The sequence below is a fragment of the Molossus molossus genome, unplaced genomic scaffold, assembly GCF_014108415.1.
Source record: "Molossus molossus isolate mMolMol1 unplaced genomic scaffold, mMolMol1.p scaffold_m16_p_9, whole genome shotgun sequence".
In the NCBI taxonomy this organism is placed as follows: domain Eukaryota; kingdom Metazoa; phylum Chordata; class Mammalia; order Chiroptera; family Molossidae; genus Molossus; species Molossus molossus.
Window position 1 is genome coordinate 50,609,593 of NW_023425403.1, and position 18,372 is coordinate 50,627,964.

Here is an 18,372-nt window from a genome sequence, read left to right on the forward strand (position 1 = left end):
GAGGAGGTTTTAATGGAAGCACAAGAAAAATGGAGGAGCAAACAAACGTAGGTATGTTCAAAAAAGGAGATAAATAGATTGAGCATAATTATGATTGTTGGAGGAGTACATAGTATCACTGAATTGAACTACCAACAGCAAGCATTTATTGAGGGCTTATTATGTGCCAGATACTAGTCTAAGTGTTTGACTTTATTCCTTACAACTACTCTTTAGGCAGATATTTTACATATGAAGAGTTGGAAACATGAATGATTAGGTAACTTGTGGAGCTGAGGTTCAAATACAATCATTCTGACTATTGATGACAATACCACATAGAAAACACAGGATGCCACCATGATTTGGTAGGTATGGTAGAAGTAAAGGCAGTTGAAGTTGCTGCTTATGCTAAACTCATCTACCTGGAGTTATTCATTAAGCTAATATAATTTACAGTATTATCTGCAGAGAATGACCTTTCACACCAATCCAAAATAAACTACTATAATTAAACTGTTGCAAAATAATGTAAGATTTTTTTTTTTAATCCATGCAACTGAAATTAATGTTGTTTCTGATCAATTAATGAGGCAATAATTAAACAGAAACTAGTCAGCCTGGCTGATTGTATATCAGTACCTAAAATTTGTTTTTGCACTTTACATCCTTTGAGAAGCATTTATAACATGCATATTTAATATAATCTATTGTGATAGATTAAAAGATTGTCAAAAAAAAAAAAAATGCCCTGGCTGGTTTGGCTCAGCAGCTGGAGCATCGGCCTATGGACCAGAAAGTCCCAGGTTCGGTTTCCGCTAGGGGCACGTGCCAAATAAATAAATAAATAAATAGTTACTATTATGTCTAATTCCTCTTGATGTTTTTGTCATTATTATATATTTGAGAGAGAAATAAAAAATGTTTTCCAAAGTGATAACGATAAAGAAGAAACATGAAAAATGGTTATCTCCTTTTGTTTTCAGAGAACAAGTATCTTATTTCCCTCTGAAAGGGCATTAGAGGTACATAACTATATTTTGGAATAATAAATTAATTTAGTAGATAGAAGAGCAGAATAAAGAATACCTATGCTTTTTGTGTTATATTAAGACATAAGACAATTACAATTCATATTAAAAATGTTAAGAATCATTCATTATCATCAGAGGATAAAAAATGTTTGTGTTAATTGTGTCATGTTTTACCTAAGAAACAAATGCTGGAGCAAGTAACTTAGCAAAGTTATTAGATCTAAACAATAAGAAAATTATGAGCTGCTTATTCTCAACCTCTTTTAGAATTAAAAAATATATATTTGTGTTTCAAATATCTAGTAGCAGTTTATGTAGAAGTCAATGAACAATAGTAATGTTAAACGGTGGCAATATGCTAATTTAATTAACTGTATTTTGTTACTGGGGAATGTGTATCTACCTCATCTATTTGGTAGAGTACTTAATAATCATATTTTTGTTAGCAGTAATTAAGAGATAAGATGCAATAAGAACCAATAAACATCTTTATCTCTAGAACAATCTTCTTTCAAGGTACAAATATGCAGTATGTCTACTATATACAAGTGTTCAATCTTAGTATTTATATTACATTTGTTACTTTTCCTTTTGATAACTGGATTTAAGGGAAATGCTCTGAGAATTGCAAGATAATTGCTTCTATAACTTACATCATTTATATGGCTCTTTACTTTCCTTATGTGTAAAATAGGAGGAGAAGACGTTTGAGTTAGAGTATGTTATTTTTAGGATCCTTTCCAGCCTAATAGTCAAATCAGAAAACTGCAGATTTTTTCCACTTTTTGTGCAGAGTGATTAGTTTTAAGATATACTGTGAAAGCCTATTAAAGGGGTAGGAACTAGTTATTCCCTTCTGAGAATTGATCAAGACATTTTTTTATCCTTCACATTGTTTCCAGAAATTGAAGCAAAATATATGATCAAAGTCTTTTTCAAATAGTGGAATACCTTGATTTTTATATTAGATTAAATTCAGCACAATGCTAATTCTTAACTTTTAATGACAAAAAAGAATTTAAAATTTGAGTATAACAAAAAAGAAGGCTTGTATGGTGAGTCAGAAACACTTCTTGCTGCCTGTATCTTCTCAGATTCATATTAGTTTGGGAAATGTTTTTTGGCAAATATTTTGTTTTCTAAATTTTACATTTCTAATCTTGAAACAAAAGTTTAGCATGTGCCCACTGCGGTAGGAGCTGTAATATTTTAACTGTCATGAGATGTCGCTGAGGAAGTGCTCTTTTTGTTTTTTAATGGTAAAGGATGTAAGTAATCTCTCTCAAATGCCAAACTAATTTAGGGTGTGTACTTTCTTTTCCCCTTATGATTACGTAGATAGGAAAATTGAATGTTCCAAACGACTCATGGAAAATGTTCCACATCAACATCATTTATACCACAAATACAGTTAAATGTTCTAATAGAATGCAAAGTTACAGGTAGATTATTAAATGTGAGAAAATGCTTTCTTGAAATGGGAAAAAGAGCATGTCTTTAAAGTATTGCTTTAAACATCATAAATAATATTATTATGAATAATTTTCAATAAAACCAATCTCTTTGATTTAGCTGGGGGAAAGTTGTCAGAAAATAGAGTGTGTTGAGATGAATTTCATGAATTCTACCCAATATAGCCTTGTTCTGATTAATTCATGCTTATAATATCAATGCTTTAAATAGAATGTAATCTTGAAGTGATTACAGGGTGGTGAGACACGTGAATGATGGATGTCCTGATACTAAAGGTTGCAGTATGCACATCTTTTTAGAGTTTACACTGTTCAAAAGCAGGCAGAACCTTCACTGGCCATTCTCATATTTTCTTTATTTTTTTTTAATCCCTGGTTTTGTAAATGATCAGTATTGTGGTACACAAGTTGCTCTGCCTATAGTGAAGAGAGCCCATTGGAAATATGGAAGAATATATGTGGGAAGACTAGTCTGTTGCAGGAGTCCAGGTGAGACGATGGCAGGTTTGGGCTAAGGTAGCAGTGGTGAAGATGGAGAGAGGTTGGGCCATGTGAAAGCCTCATCAGTCATCCATTACTCCTAAATCAATTTCCTATGCTCTTTGCTATAATCTCTCCATTTTCCCTCAACCCTTTCCACTATGCCCTATGTATCTCTCTTGCTTTGTCATCAACAGAGAAGGGGGTGGGATTGTTTTTCTCCTAGCATCATTCTGACCACTCTTCCCCTTCCTCTTGTAACATCCTAGTTTTCTGAAGTTTATATCCTTGGTCTACATCTCTAACCCCCCTTCCTTTTGGCAACCTTTAGGTTTCCTCCCCTGCTTCTGGAAGCTAGCAACCTGTTAATGGTCTGTCTCTGCCGCCATGGACAATTCCTTATAGTTTCTCTCCATCCACAGACCCCACTGCTGTTTTTCATCCTTCATCCTTCTTAGGTTCCCTGGTCTGTTAAATCATCTTACAGATAATCTTAACCTTCTCAACCTCTTCATCCTTCCATCAAACCCAAACTCAGACAAATTCAGCCTCCCCCTCCCTTTATGGCTGCATCACACAAAGTAGTTGAGCATTGCTGGAGAAAATCACATACAGCTGTGGATTTATAGCATTACATGGGCACCCATGTCTCACTGCAGCTGAGCGTCCGACATTGTGTAGCAGTTTCTATGTTTTTCTAATAAGTTCATGCTCCTCTCTTTTCCTTGATGACTATTTCATATCTTAACTGCTATATTCACACTCCCCACTTACTTCCTCAGTTTATGTTACTCCTGAATCTCCCGCTTCTCTCCACTACCAGTAGTCTAGACCAGGCCACCATAATTTTTATTTTTGTTTTATCTAATTTATTTTCTAAATTATAGCTAGGATTATGATTTAAAAATAGGAAGCTGATGATATCACTCTCTAGTTGGAATCCTTTAGTGTTTTTCATTGCTCTCCACAGTCTCCAGGTGCCATGCTCTTCTGCACACTGGTTTCAAGTAAAGTAAGCTCTTTCTTGCCTCAGAGAGGTGTGTTTTGTTTGTTTTTCATGATATTTCCTCTGAAATATTCTCTCTGGCTATTCCCACTCACTCACCTACCAGTACCACATTAATTCGTACTCACTCTTTACATCTTAGCTTAAAGATCACTACCTCAGAGAGGTATTCTTTCTTGCTGGGAAGTAAAGAATAACAAGGATTAAGAGGAGAAGATAAAAATTCCTGAAGTAGATTTGTGACCTTTCAGGATATACTTTTAGCAGCCAGATTGTGGGAGGTTACAGAAGAGGAAAGATATGTGGTGAGAGCATAGGCACAGCACATTTGTTCTAGGACCTCGGGGAAGAGGAGAGATCTAATCTGGTAGTCTCAGGGCACTGTGGTCACGTGCACATGCAGTGAACACTCAGCAGTCCTGTATATGCTGAAATCAGTAAGTAGTCAGTGTGAGAGAGAAGTAAAGAGAAGAGGATGGTTGAGGATGCAAGGAAATAAAAGGACTTATGGCTTCAGTTTCCATAAAGAAAAGAGGAGGTCATCTGCCAACTGTGTGAGTCAGTAGTAGATGATAATTTATGTTAATTTGGTGCACTTTGAATCCTAGGTCTATTTAAATTAAAGACATAAAATCTTTATGTTTGAGTTACTGTTTCTAAACAGAGATGTTGTGTCTTTCAGTCATTTTTAAAAGATAGTTTTAAAATAATCTAAAACATTCTAGTGTTTTCATAGTGCTATGGCATTTCTACAATATTGTCTGCCTTGAAAGGTGTGAAATTTTATATGAATTCCAGAGTAATTTGTCATTTGTCACTTCACTCTTGGTCTATTTTTCTTTTTACCCCACACTGAATTTTACTTGTTTTGTTAGCTTTTATTGTTAAAGGAAAGATCTTGAAAACTTCCAACCCTGAACAAAACAAAATAACCCTTTATAATATTGGAATATGACATATCAAAAATCAACTGTCTAAATATAGCTTAAATAAAAGTCTTTATAACCATAAAACCACAGAATTGTAGATCTAGAAGAGATTTTCATTCAGCATTGCTGGTTCAGGTCCCCCGTTTTCAGATGAGAAAGAGAGGTGATCTGACATACATTGCAAAAATGGGTGCTGTATGTGAAATTAGTAAATCTATGACTAAACCAAAATGAGTATTGCTCTGTTAACCCAAAACAAAATTTTGAAAGAACAGCTGCTGTATATTGTGTGCCTATTCATGAAAGGTCTAAAGAAGGTATTGACTGCATGTTTTAATGAGAAAGGAAATTGGCACTTCTTCTCATCCTCACTTTAATTTTTTAAATATATAATATACAGGGTGGGGCAAAAGTAGGTTTACAATTGTTCATATGGAAAATAATATAATAATAAATAATAATGTAAGACCAAACTCTGTGTTTCATGTACTCACAATTATCAACCTACTTTGCCTGACCCTCTGTGTTTACAGGGCAAATTTTTAAAAGTATAAATGAGTTTACAATGAAAAGCAAGTCTCCCTTCCATCCCTATCCCTTAGCTGCTCCACTCCTCTTATACGTTAGTCCAGAGATAGTCGATTCCTTTAAAAACATACACACACATACAGGGTTTTTTTTCCCTTAAGTGATAGCATACTATAAACACTATTCCTTGGAACAGCTTCATGTCAGTATGTATAGAGATGCCTCATTTTTAAAGAAGTGGCACTAGGTTTTTACGTGGTATAAGATACATTTGTATTATATGTCCTTTAAGACATCTTGGCTGGGTATAAAATTGGGGGGGCAACATTCTTTATTTTTAGTACTTAGATCACATGGCTTTATGGTGTTCTGTGATCAGAGTTGCTCTTGAGAAATTAGGCTGACATGAGGTTTGTTTTTTGCTTGTGCATGAATTCTAATCTTTGCCGAAATACCCACATAATTTTTTCTTTATTCTTAAAGTTCCATAAACATCATCATTCTGCAAATTCAAGCTTTTATTTATTTTGAAAAGTTTTACCCTATCATATCTTCAAATTTACATTTATTCTTTTTTGTTAAAGCCTTTTTGAAGAAAACTCTCATATTTTCTTTGGATCTCATTTCTCTCTTCTTCATATCTATTGTCTTCTTTATAAATTTCTTTTATATTGTTGGTCTTTTCTGTTTTGTTTTATATGATTTCTCTATGCTCTTGTCTTTTCAGTCACATATTCTATTTTTGGTTGCTTCTTAACGTGGCTTTTATCTTTATAATGCTATTTTTCTCTTCATTTTTTTCTGAGTTCTACCAGCTTGATTTTCATTTCCTTCTGTTGTTGTATAATCTTTTCTTTGAACCTTTGTTTTTCTTCTTTGAGCTCATTTTTTTAAAAGAGGGGTCACGTTTCCTATGGTTGTCTTTGAGACTTTGTAGAATTATTTATCTGAACTCTTCCTGTGTTTCTTTGAGTAGTTCTTGTGTTATATGCTCTTAACTTACCATTTTCTCTTTATAAAAATATTTTTTTAATTTGTGTGCAGATATCCAGTATTTGTTATTTTCTGATTATTATTTATGTTGCAGTAGAGTAGATGGTATAAACATGGGCAACCTGCAGCTTTTCCTTGTTAAGCTTGTTACCTAAATACCCTCTCACCAAATCTGTTATTTTCTTTGCCCTAGGTTTCATTTCCCATTTGCTTTGGCATTGAAAAGATAGAGTGGTTCTTTATGGCATGTTCTCAGTGTCATAATAAAGAAATAGTACTTCTTTTGTTTTTTTTTATCCTCACCCGAGGACATTTTTTGTTCAGATAGAGTGGGAGGGAAAGGGAAGAAGAAGAAGAAGAAGGAGAGAGAGAGAGAGAGAGAGAGAGAGAGAGAGAGAGAGAGAGAGAGAGAAACATCGACGTGAAAGGGACACATCGAGTGGCTGCCTCCCACACAACCCAACCAGGGCCAGGGACAAACTGCAAGCGCGGTACATGCCCCCAGATGGAACTGATCCCAGGTCTCTCTGGACTGCAGGCTGATGTTCTAACCGCTGAGCCAAACCAGCCAGGGCAAGAAATAGTACTTTACATCTACTGCTTCAGTCAGCCCTAGGTAAAGAATTAGACATGAACAATATATGTGGCATAGTAACAAGAATTCTTCAGTTCCTTCTGCCCCTACCTTTCTATGGCATTAAAATGTGGCTCTATCTCTCCTATGACTTATACTTACATCTAGATTTCACACATTGAACGATAGCATCAATAGAATCATTGCATCTGCTGTTTTAAATTATGGGGTTTTTTTTGAGAAATGTTTACTGCTTGAGGCCTGAGAAGGCATGTGATGGCCGTCAGCATGTTCTCTTTCCACATTAAAATGTGCAGATATGTTTCATAGTTTATTATTTGGAGCTTTGATAGCTTCCTTTCTTCAATTATATAGTGAAGTTGCAAAATTATACTCATTACTTACCAGGTGTACAAGGAAATGTTTCTTTATTGTCTATCACATATGATCTTCTCTACCTGTAGGTAGGGAACAAGGGGGAAAACTTGGCAATAAACAGGATCTTGGACTATTGGTTTAAACAGTCTCTTTCAGGTGCCATAGTGTTTCAGGCCTCTTCCCCTTCCTCCATCTTCAACTAAGGTGTGGCCTCTGGGTGCATGTAAAAGGGGCCTTTGGGGAGGTGGTTAGACTCCCCTCATAACTATAGAGGTAAAGAGGAGAACCCAGACCTACACTGTCCTTTAGGGAAAACCTGGACTGGTGACTATTGAGTAATGACTCATCTGGTTTGTCATAGAAGAGATTTCTGCTACCCATAGTCCTGGTTACTGTTTGCCTACAGTTATGGAGTCCCCTGCAAATACATGGTCTTTGTCCTGACCTAGATCTTCTCTAGTCATCCTACCAGGACAGGTAGAAACCTCTGGATTCCTACCATGATATACTTGGGACATCTGTCTAGCCTCTCCCTCCATCAAGGGTGTACTATTGCTGTGACACCAGGTACCACGTCAGGAATGCCATGAAACCTAGTACTGGGCTTTACTAGAAGCCTATAGTCTTTACTAGATTGTGTTCCAGAAGCAGCCCTCCAGCCTAGATGTTTTTAGGGTACTTGATACCTGTCAGAATATTTTCACCCATCTCTCTACACTACCCTATTTGTTACCAAGGTCCATGCAGAAGAGGAAATAGGAAGGACTTTGATCTCTGATATGTTCATCTTTCCCACTTTTGTTCCTTCATGTAATTCATGGGGCCTGAAAAGACCTTTTTAAATTTTCACATTTCTGTCTGGAAGGAACTTCCCTTGTATCCTTCTTGCCAAGTTAACATTTACATCTACTCATCCAGTAGCAGAGGGTGCAGGGAGACAAATCAGATTTTCAGGAAGGGAAGATATATCAAATGTAGTTCAAATACTATTTTTAATTTTTGAAGAGGTAGATTTTTCCTATGTTTCCATTTTTTTAAGTCATGTTTGAGGTATAATTTATATAAAATTTACTTTTTAATTGATGGTTTGATTGAGTTTTGACAAATATACATTGTCGTGTAATCGCCATCAAAATCAAGATTTAGGAAATTTTCATCACCCCAAAATGTTACCTCATACCCCTTCTTAGTCAGAGTTATTCTCCTATCCTTAGGTCTTAGGAATCACTGATCTGATTTCTGTCTTATAATGTCACTTAAAGGGAATTATACAGAGTATATACTCTTTTGTGTCAACTTTCTTTCACTTAGTATAATGCCTTTGAGGTGATTTTTACTAATTACTTTTTCATTGTATGGATATATCATATTTGGCTACCCAGTGATCAGCTTATTGGACTTTTGGGTTTTTTGCAGTTTGTGGCTGATGTAAACATTCTGATATATATTCTGCTATCATAAACAAACGTCTATGCATTCATGTGTAGTTCTTTGTATGTACATATCTTTTTACTTTTCTGGAGTTTTCTGAAGTGGGTCTACTATTTAGCATTTTTACAGCAATTTATGAAAATTCTAATTGTTCCACATCTTTGTCAGCTCTTAGTATTTTATCGCTTTTTTATTTTAGCCCTTCTAATGGGTAGTGCTATTTCATTATAGTGTTTTTTTTTTAATCTTCATCCGAGGACATTTTTCCATTTTTTGTTCAGGTAGAGTGGGAGGGGGAGAGAGGAAGAGAGAGAGAGAAACATCAATGTGAAAGGGACACATCGAGTGGCTGCCACCCACACGACCAACCAGGGCCGGGGACAAACTGCAACCGAGGTACGCGCTCTTAGCGGGAACCGAACCCAGGTCTCTCTGGACCACAGGCCAACACTCCAACCGCTGAGCCAAACCGGCCAGGGCTATTTCATTATAGTCTTAATTTGCCTTTTCCTAATGACCAATCAGTGATGTGCTTGTCATTTGTTTTATTCTTTTGATGAAGTCTCTGACCAAATTTTTTGCCCATTAAAAAAAATTTAGTTATTTTTCTTGTTGAGTTATAAATTAGAAATCTTTGTATATTTTGGATGCAAGTCCTTTATCAGAAATGTGCTTTGCAAATATTTTCTCCCAATTTGTCACTTAACTTTCCTTTTCTTAACAGTGTCTTTCAAGCAGAAATTTATAATTTTGATGAAGTCCAGTTCACCTACTTTTTCTTGTAAGATTTTTATTTATTTTATTTTTTTTATCCTCACCCGAGGACATTTTTCCATTTTTTGTACAGAGAGAGTGGGAGGGAGAGAGAGGAAGAGAGAGAGAGAGAGAAACATCGACGTGAAAGGGACACATCGAGTGGCTGCCACCCGCACGACCAACCAGGGCCGGGGACAAACTGCAACTGAGGTACTTGCCCTTAGCGGGAACTGAACCCAGGTCTCTCCACACCGAAGGCCAACACTCTAACCACTGAGCCAAACTGGCCAGGGCAGATTTTTATTCTTTTGTGTCCTAAGAAATTTTTGCCTGGCCCAAGGTCATAAAGATTTTCTCTCATGTTTTGTTTAGAAAGTTTTAGGTTTTACTTTTAGTTTTTATAGTTTTGAATTGTTTTGTTTTATTTTAATTGTGTACTGTTTATTTTCTTGACTACAGATGTTTAATTGCTTGACAAACTATGTATTTCTTGGCACTTTTTTGGAAAGTTAACTAGCCATTTATGTGTGGTTTTCTGAACTCAATTTTGTTCTATTAATAAATATGTCTAGTCTTACACTAGTACCTTTATGGGAAGTCTTACTATCAAGTGGCATGAGTTCTCCAAATTTGCTTATTTTTCAAAAATCTTAAATATTCTACATCATTTGCGTGCGTGCACACACACGCATGCGCACACACATTAGAATCAGCTTATCAATTTCTACCCAAAAAAAGAAAGAAGCCTGCTGGATTTTTAAAATTTTTTTATTCTCACTCTAGGACATTTTTGCATTTATCTTCAGATAGAGTGGGAGGGAGAGAGGGAGGAAGAGAGAGAGAGAAACATCAATGTGAGAGAGAGACATTGAATGGTTGCCACCTGCACAGCTCCAACCAGGGCTGGGGACAAACTGCAACCAAGGTGCGTGCCCTTAGCAGGAACCAAACCTGGGACTCTCCCGTCGACGGGCTGACGTTCTAACTGCTGAGCCAAACTGGCCAGGGTGCCCGCTGGATGTTTTTAGTGGAATTAGACTGAATATATAGATCAACTTAGGAAATAACATATATCTTAATAATACTAATACTCTTCTAATATGATATATATATATCCATATCCATTTTAGGTTGTCTTTCATTTCTCACAAAAGTAGTACCAGTTTTTGAAAAAGTAAAATTTCTCCCCCTTTGTTATTTGTTACTTATTTTTTAACAGCTTTGTTGAAATATAATTCACATGCCTTACAGTTTGTCCATTAAAGTGTACAAGTCAATGGCTTGTAGTATATTCAGAGTTGTGCAGCCCTCACCACAATCAATTTTAGAATGTTTTTATGATGCCAAATAAGAAATCCCATAGTCATTATTCCTCAATCCCTTAATTCTCCCATCCATTTCCACCACAGTCCTCTCCCCCATCCCCAGCTCAAGGCAACTACTAATTTACTTTCTGTCTCTATAGATTTTCTTCTTTTGGGCATTTCATATAAATGGAACTATATAATTTGTGGTCCTCTGTAACTGGCTTCTTTCAGTATCATGTTTTCAGGTTCATTCATGTTGTAGCATGTATCAGTATTTAATTTCTTCTTATTGCCAGGTAATGTTTTATTATATGGGTATATCACATTTTGTTTAATCATTCATAAAAATGTCTTATTTTAGATTGTGGTAATTTTGTTCTTCTTCTAACATGATTTCAGTAGATTAGTTTTTTTCTCAATTCCCCTTTATATGCCCTCAAGATGGCAATGCAGTTTCATTCTGTTAGCCCTTTTGATGTGAAATTAATATTAAATACACATTTTTAATAATTATTCAAAATCCTTCTTTATAGCATCTAGCTTTATTAAGAAATGAAACTTTCATAATTGATTATTGAGCTTTTTTAACCTTTTATTTATTAAAAAAATTTTTTTCTTTATTGATTTTTAGAGAGAGAGGAATGGAGGGGGAGGGAGAGGTAGAAACATCGATGAGAGAGAACATTGATTGATCGCTTCCAGCATGCCCCCCAACTGGGGATTGGGCCCACAACCTGGTCATGTACCCTGACTGGGAATCGAACTGGTAACCTCTTGGTGCATGAGTTGATGCTTAACCACTGAGACACATCAGCTGGGCTTTTTTAACTTTTTAAATTTAGAAGCCATTCAAAGTAAATATTTCAGTTTTATAAGGTATTTTTAGCACTTACTATTTCTAAACATCTATTGAGAGCTTCTTTTGGAAATCTTTCATTATAAGGAGATTTAATTTGGGGAAAGAGGCTAAATAGGATCATTTAAAATGTTTTAGTGTTGTCCGGCCAGTGTGGCTCAGTGATTGAGCATCAACCCATGCAACAAGAGGTTGCTCATTCAATTTCTGGTTAGGACACATGCCCAGGTTGTGGGCCTGATCCCCAGCGAGGGGCATGCAGGAGGCGGCTTATCAATGTTCTCTCTCATTGATGTTTCTATCTCTCTCTCCCTCTCCCTTCCTCTCTCTGTAAAATCAATAAAGTGGAAAAAATAAAAATAAAATAAAATGTATTAGTGCTGCTTTAATAAAAAATAGTCTTCTGCTTCTCAGATCTTTATAATGTAGCGTTTTTATAGTAATTAATGTATGAGATAGTATGAATATCTGACCTTATTTTTAGAACTTATTTAAGGGTAGGGTAGTAAAGCCATTAGAGACAAGGGAAGGGAGAAATATTTAGGAACTACCATGACAAGTTTATTGGTAGAGACTTTCATATGTTATATAATTCAACTTTTATAGCACTCTCTTGGATAGGTATTTTTACTATATTAGTTTGGAAACTAAAGTTCAGACAGATTAGCCCTGGCCGGTTTGGCTCAGCGGTTAGAACGTCCGCCTGCGGTCCGGAGAGACCCAGGTTCGGTTCCCGCTAAGGGCATGTACCTCGGTTGCAGTTTGTCCCCGGCCCTGGTTGGTCGTGCGGGTGGCAGCCACTCGATGTGTCCCTTTCACATCGATGTTTCCCTCTCTCTCTCTTCCTCTCTCTCCCTCCCACTCTGTCTGTACAAAAAATGGAAAAATGTCCTCGGATGAGGATAAAAAAAAAAAAAAAAAGTTCAGACAGATTAAATACTCCAGCTTTAGTAAACAACTCTAGCTTACTAAAACATTAATATCAAGTGAGACTCAAGTGTACAGCATAGTGGTTAGATAATCATATATATTTCAAGTACTCATGTGGCACTATAATGGTTAATACAAATTAATATTGAATATATACTGTAATTGAAAAATAAAGTTAACAAATATATCAAATGAGACTCAGGTCAGTCTAATTCCAAAGCCTTGTTTTTTCCCTCAGTTACTGAATTGTACTTTATATACAGGGAGGCCACCAAATCCGGAAACACAAACAAGCATGTAATACAGAAGTGGGCAAATTAGCTTTACAGTTTTGAGTATGCAAAACATTCTTATGTTATTATTTATAATTGTATTTTTTAATACGAACAACCGTAAACCTACTTTTGCCTAATATATATAATCTCCTACTGATATTTCATTACATAGCCAGTAGCATATCTTTGTTTCTATACTTTATGTCCACATTATAGAGAAAAATGTACATAAATGCTTATTCAAACAAATATATCTGTATATGTACACACATCTTCAAAACAGTATGAGTCTGTTTCCTTTATTTTAATAAGTGAGAATTAAGAGGATTATATATTTTGGCTTTGCTACAGGATTATTTTGAAACTTCAACAAATCTTTGTTATGTTGTTTACTACAGACTTAACATAATAACGTTGTTTTGTTTTTGTTTTTTTACAACTCTAATTTTTAATTCTCATTAAAGAGTTAAGGAATGAGCCCTGGCTGGTATGGCTCAGTTGGTTGAACTTTGGCCCATGCACCAAGAAGAGGTCACCAGTTCAGTTTCTGGTCAGGGCACATGCCTGGGTTGTGGGTTTGATCCCCAGGAAGGGATGTGCAGGAGGCAACCAAACAATGTTTTTCTCTCTTATCAGTGTTTCACTCTCTCTCCCTTTCTCTTCCTCTCACTCTCTAAGAAAAAAAAAATTAATTAAAAAGAATCTTTAAAAAGAAAAAGTTAGGTAATGAGTGAGTGAGAAGGAAGAAACTAATAGTACTTTTATTTTAAATTAGATTTTTATTTTTCTTTCAGTTATTTTTATGTTATTTATTTGGAAGTTAAAATTTTTCTTTTAATAACATCTGTTTTAAAAGATTCTGGGTTTTTTTGTGTCTTCATGATTGATGATTTGATGAAATTAGTCATTTCTAATCAACAAAAATATGACAGAACTTTGCAAAGTTCAAAATGGACTTTTGATGTTCCAACACCAAAGAATTTTGCTTAATTAAAGCTTCTGTTTAATTAAGATAACAATGCATAGTCCTTCATTAAAATGAACACAGAAAAGTTCTTTCTTGGTCCTTAGAGAGGATATTATATGCAGGCCCTGTTGTGTGGGTTGCAAAATGTCACTGAAATTTATATGCATTACTTGTCTAATTGCAGTAAATGTAGCATGTCCAGATAGGTTTAGAGTTAGAAGGCTGTTTGTTACTTACTGGAGATTACTTGAAACCTCAGTACCCAAAGGCAGCTGTGCCCGGGTCCTTCACCTCTCCCCAGAGATGGCTAAGAAGACTCTTGTTGGACCCTGTCTTTCATGGCGGGAGCAGTAAACATGACAGGTTGTTTGGGAGCCATCTGTTTAAAATGGCTGCTGCTTTGTATGCAGCAATGAACTTGAGATCAGTTTTCTGTCTTTCTTCATGGTAACAGTCTTATTTGGTGTCACAACAGGTGGAAGTTGATGGGTCGAAACTAAATGTGACCAGCACATGGAACCTGGCTTCACCCTTACTGTCTGTCAATGTTGATGGCATTCAGAGGACAATACAGGTAAATGTTCTGATAATTTACTTAGAGGACTCCATTAAGTCAAAAATCCTTATCAGTATCTGTGTGGTTAATATTTACACATATGATAGGGAAAAGCTGCATTTTATCCATCTTGTAAATTTTATAGTTGAAAATAGTTTTTCTTATTTTAGAGAATCTTAAGTTTTACTCAGAGAAATCAATGCTTTCTTTTTTCAAGCAACTCAGGAAGATTAGTGTATTATATTTTGTTATAGGTAAAGCATTCTGCATGCTTTTCTAAAAATATTAGATTAGTGGTTTTCTTTGCTATTGTGGATTTTTAGTTGTAAAATATGATTGACTTTGTTACCTTCCTTTTCTGTGTAGTTGAAATTGTGTAATATTAGAGCATCAAAAACATAGGCCATAGCATGTTGATGCCTTTTAAAAATTGAATAATCTTAATTTGTTAACCTTTCTTTCCCCCACAATATGAAATTTCTTGCATTGAGGAGATACCTTGAAATCCAGGCTTGATTAATGTTCTTTGTAATCAGTGACCTCCATTTTATTTATTTATTTTTTTATCTTCACCTGAGGACATTTTTCCATTTTTTGTTCAGATAGAGTGGGAGGGAGAGAGAGAGAAACATCGATGTGAAAGGAACACATCAAGGGACTGCCACCCGCACGACCCAACCAGAGCTGGGGACAAACTGCAACCGAGGTATGCTCCCTTAGCAGGAACCAAACCCGGGTCTCTCCAGACCGCAGACCGACGCTCTAACAGCTGAGCCAAACCGGCCAGGGCCAGTGACCTCCATTTTAAAGTAGGATGCTGTGAAAAGTGATTCTGCCAAATTCCTTCAGCTCCCCTCATAGTTGAGGTTTAGGGCTCCAAAAAAAGACAAAACAAAACATTCTAGAACATGTGGCTGTCACGTGCAAATAAAAATCATAAACCCTCCATAGCATTAAATTCTCATTTTTATGAAAATGTTTTTACCTATTCTTAAGTTGATTTTACATAGGAAACTGATTTTTAAAACCTAAAGAAATCAAGGGAATCACAGATACAGACTACTCTGTACAAGGCTCAGATGTTTCTTTAGCTTTTATTAGAGACTGTACAGCAGAGATTCCAGAACCCCTGCTAAATATTTGATGACTAAGCTAATTTTAAAGCCAGGTTCAACCTGTATGGTTCTAAGAAACAGTACATTCTCAGTAACTAGCCCTGTATTTTAACTTTGGTTTTGTGACTTGTCCCAGTATATTTTTTCTTTTTAATCTTTATTCTTGAGAGTATTACAGATGTTCCCCCATTTTTCCCCCGTTGCCCTTTCCTCCTGGTTTCCACCCTGTCCCAGGCCTTCACCACCCTATTGTCTGTGTCCATGGGTGTTGCATATATGCATATAAGTTCTTCGGTTTATCTCTTCTCCCACCCCCACCCCCCTCCCTCTGACATTCCTCAGTCTGTTCCCTGCTTTCATATCTCTGGGTCTCTCTTGATTGTCAGCTTATTTTGTTCATTAGATTCCACAGATAAAAGAGACCATGTGATACTTGTATTTCTCTGACTGGCTTGTTTCACTTAGCACAATACCCTCCAGATTCCTCCATGCTGTCTCAAAGGATAAGAGATCTTTCTTCCTTACAGCTGTATAGTATTCCATTGTGTAAATGTACCACAGCTTTTTTATCCATTCATCTACTGATAGGCACTTGGGTTGTTCCAGTTCATAGCTGTTGTAAATAGCGCTGTTATGTACATAGGTGTGCATATATTCTTTCTGATTGGTGTTTGGGGATTCTTAAGATATATTCCTAGAAGTGAGATCACTCCAGTATATTTTTTCTCTCATTTTTTCTTTCATATTCTAAGTTTGAGGTTAAATGCTTTGAGACCCTTGAAAAAATATCACTGCATAATTTCACACCACTAGATCCAGTTAGTGTGTCTTCTGAATGCATGGTTTTGTTATGCTTGTTTAGGTTCCATAGAATATACTCTGCACTGAAGGTGCTGTGGCTTAGGCATCATGTGATTTAGCCAGGGACCTAGTCTGACCTGTCTGTAGTGAGTGGAGAGGCAGACAAAGTTCTTTGTGCAAGGTTTCTTGCCGAGGAAGAAAGAGAAACAGAGCCACAAAAGCGGGCAAGGAAGTTTTATTGGAGCACTCCCAGGCGAGGTTCGCTGGTCCGGGGGTTCGGGCCAGGGTAGTCACGCTGTTATGTCTGCCCAGGAAAGTTTTATGGGGGAGGTGGAGGAACAAAGAGGGGAGGTATTTGATTGGTCGAGGGGTAAGGTGGGGTGATTCTGCATCAGCTGCATCTGGGTAGGCTGGAAAGTCGAGTTAAGTTTTGATTTCTCCTCAGGCCGTCTCTTTCCCTGAAGTCATATGACTCCTCGGAGCCCGCCGACCTTTTGTGTTAGATATGGGTGATGTTTTCTGTCTGTCTGCTTCCTACTGGGTAGGGGCATCGAGGGAAGGTCGGTGGTCGGTGGCTCAGAAGGGAGTCACATGTAGGGGTGAAGTAGCATCTGGTTGACAGCTACTCGAGAGACCTCGCGAATGCAGCTTTGTAAAAATCTGAGGAAAAAAGGAGCAAACATCAGTAATAGGCAGATAATTAGGAGAGGGCCTAGGATGGGTGCAATCCATGTAAATGCTGGTGATAGCCACCATCCTGAGAAAGAGTTATCCGTTGTTTGCTTCCTGCGGAGGTCATCTTGCAGGCGATTCAGGACGTTGATATTATCTTCTACTAGACCAGTCCCATTAATATAGTAGCAGCATTGTTCTTGGAGGAAGAGACAGGTCCCTCCCTTGTTCTCTGTTAGTAGGTCTAGTGCCTGTCGATTTTGGAGTGTAACCTGAGCAAGGGAGGTGATCTGGCGCTGGAGAGAGGCTAGGGATGTTGCTGACGCCTCTACAGCTATGTGGAGTTTTTCTTCCACTGGGAAGCAGTTGTTATGCTGTGTCCTATTGCACTACCTCCCATACCTGCGGCAACGAGGGAGGGAGCAAAAGAGAGTCCCACCAGGACCGGGAGAAAGACTGCCCTTTTCTCCTGGCGGGCCAGTTGGGATGGCAAGGAAAGGAATTCTGCTTGGCCACACATCATAAATTGGGGTGCTAGGGTAACTGGTAAGCAGGGAAAAGGGGATAGGTGTTTATAAATTTAGTTAGGGTTTCATTGCACCAAAAGAATCCTGCAGGTGGAGCATTAAGTAAAGCAGTGACCACGATAGTGGAGTTGCAAGGGAGATGAGATGAAGAGGTAGAAGAGCCTATGTAACAGATAGAGAAATTTTGGGTGAGGAATTCCCGGAATAGGGGTACCTCTGTTAGTGGAGGAAAGGGTGGGCTGGGTGGAGTCGAGTCGTTGAAGCCCTGGATTAGGGGAACTGCCGTGAGGGGTGAACGGCCAAGAAAAACACATGTGAAGCAGTCAGTAACATTATCCAGTCCGGAGTGATTCAAGATTCTGCCCTTTGAGGTATCAGGGCCAGCCAGGAGAATAGGTCTTTTGGGGGTTGCAGGTGACTGTCCAGGGTGACTTCAGGATGGTATTGGACATTTGTCTCAGTTGTTCTGTGGGTTCTGGTATGATGTGGTATAGGTCCAGAAAATTTTTAAGGTACCTGAGGGGTAGCTGTCCGTGTGCCATCTGTAGACTTTTCCTTCTACACCTTTACCCATTTCTCGTCCCAGGGGTCTTTGATGATGGGTTTAAATTTGGACGGCCTGAAGTACTTTATTGCACAGGACTGGTAGGGGCAACCTCCAAGTGTCTTGGGCCACCAGCAGTAGTGATCCTGGGTCTGTTTGTGAAGGAAACAAATGCAGAGCTACCAGAATTAGGTGCACTTTTCATTTTTGATGTCCGGGCTGTGATGGTAACCGCTGCCTGGCAGCCCCCAGGCTGGCAGCC

General features: G+C 37.4%; 1 protein-coding gene across 7 annotated transcripts in view; it reads left to right on the top strand.

Annotated features, from left to right (window-relative positions):
• The window catches only part of PCCA (propionyl-CoA carboxylase subunit alpha), a 429,374-nt gene that overhangs the window by 317,977 nt on the left and 93,025 nt on the right, over window positions 1-18,372 (top strand). For all 7 annotated transcript variants that reach the window (XM_036250623.1, XM_036250627.1, XM_036250628.1 and 4 more), the window contains one exon: window positions 14,371-14,469. In XM_036250623.1, coding sequence (XP_036106516.1) covers window positions 14,371-14,469 — 99 coding nt within the window. The remainder of the gene's footprint in view (window positions 1-14,370; window positions 14,470-18,372) is intronic.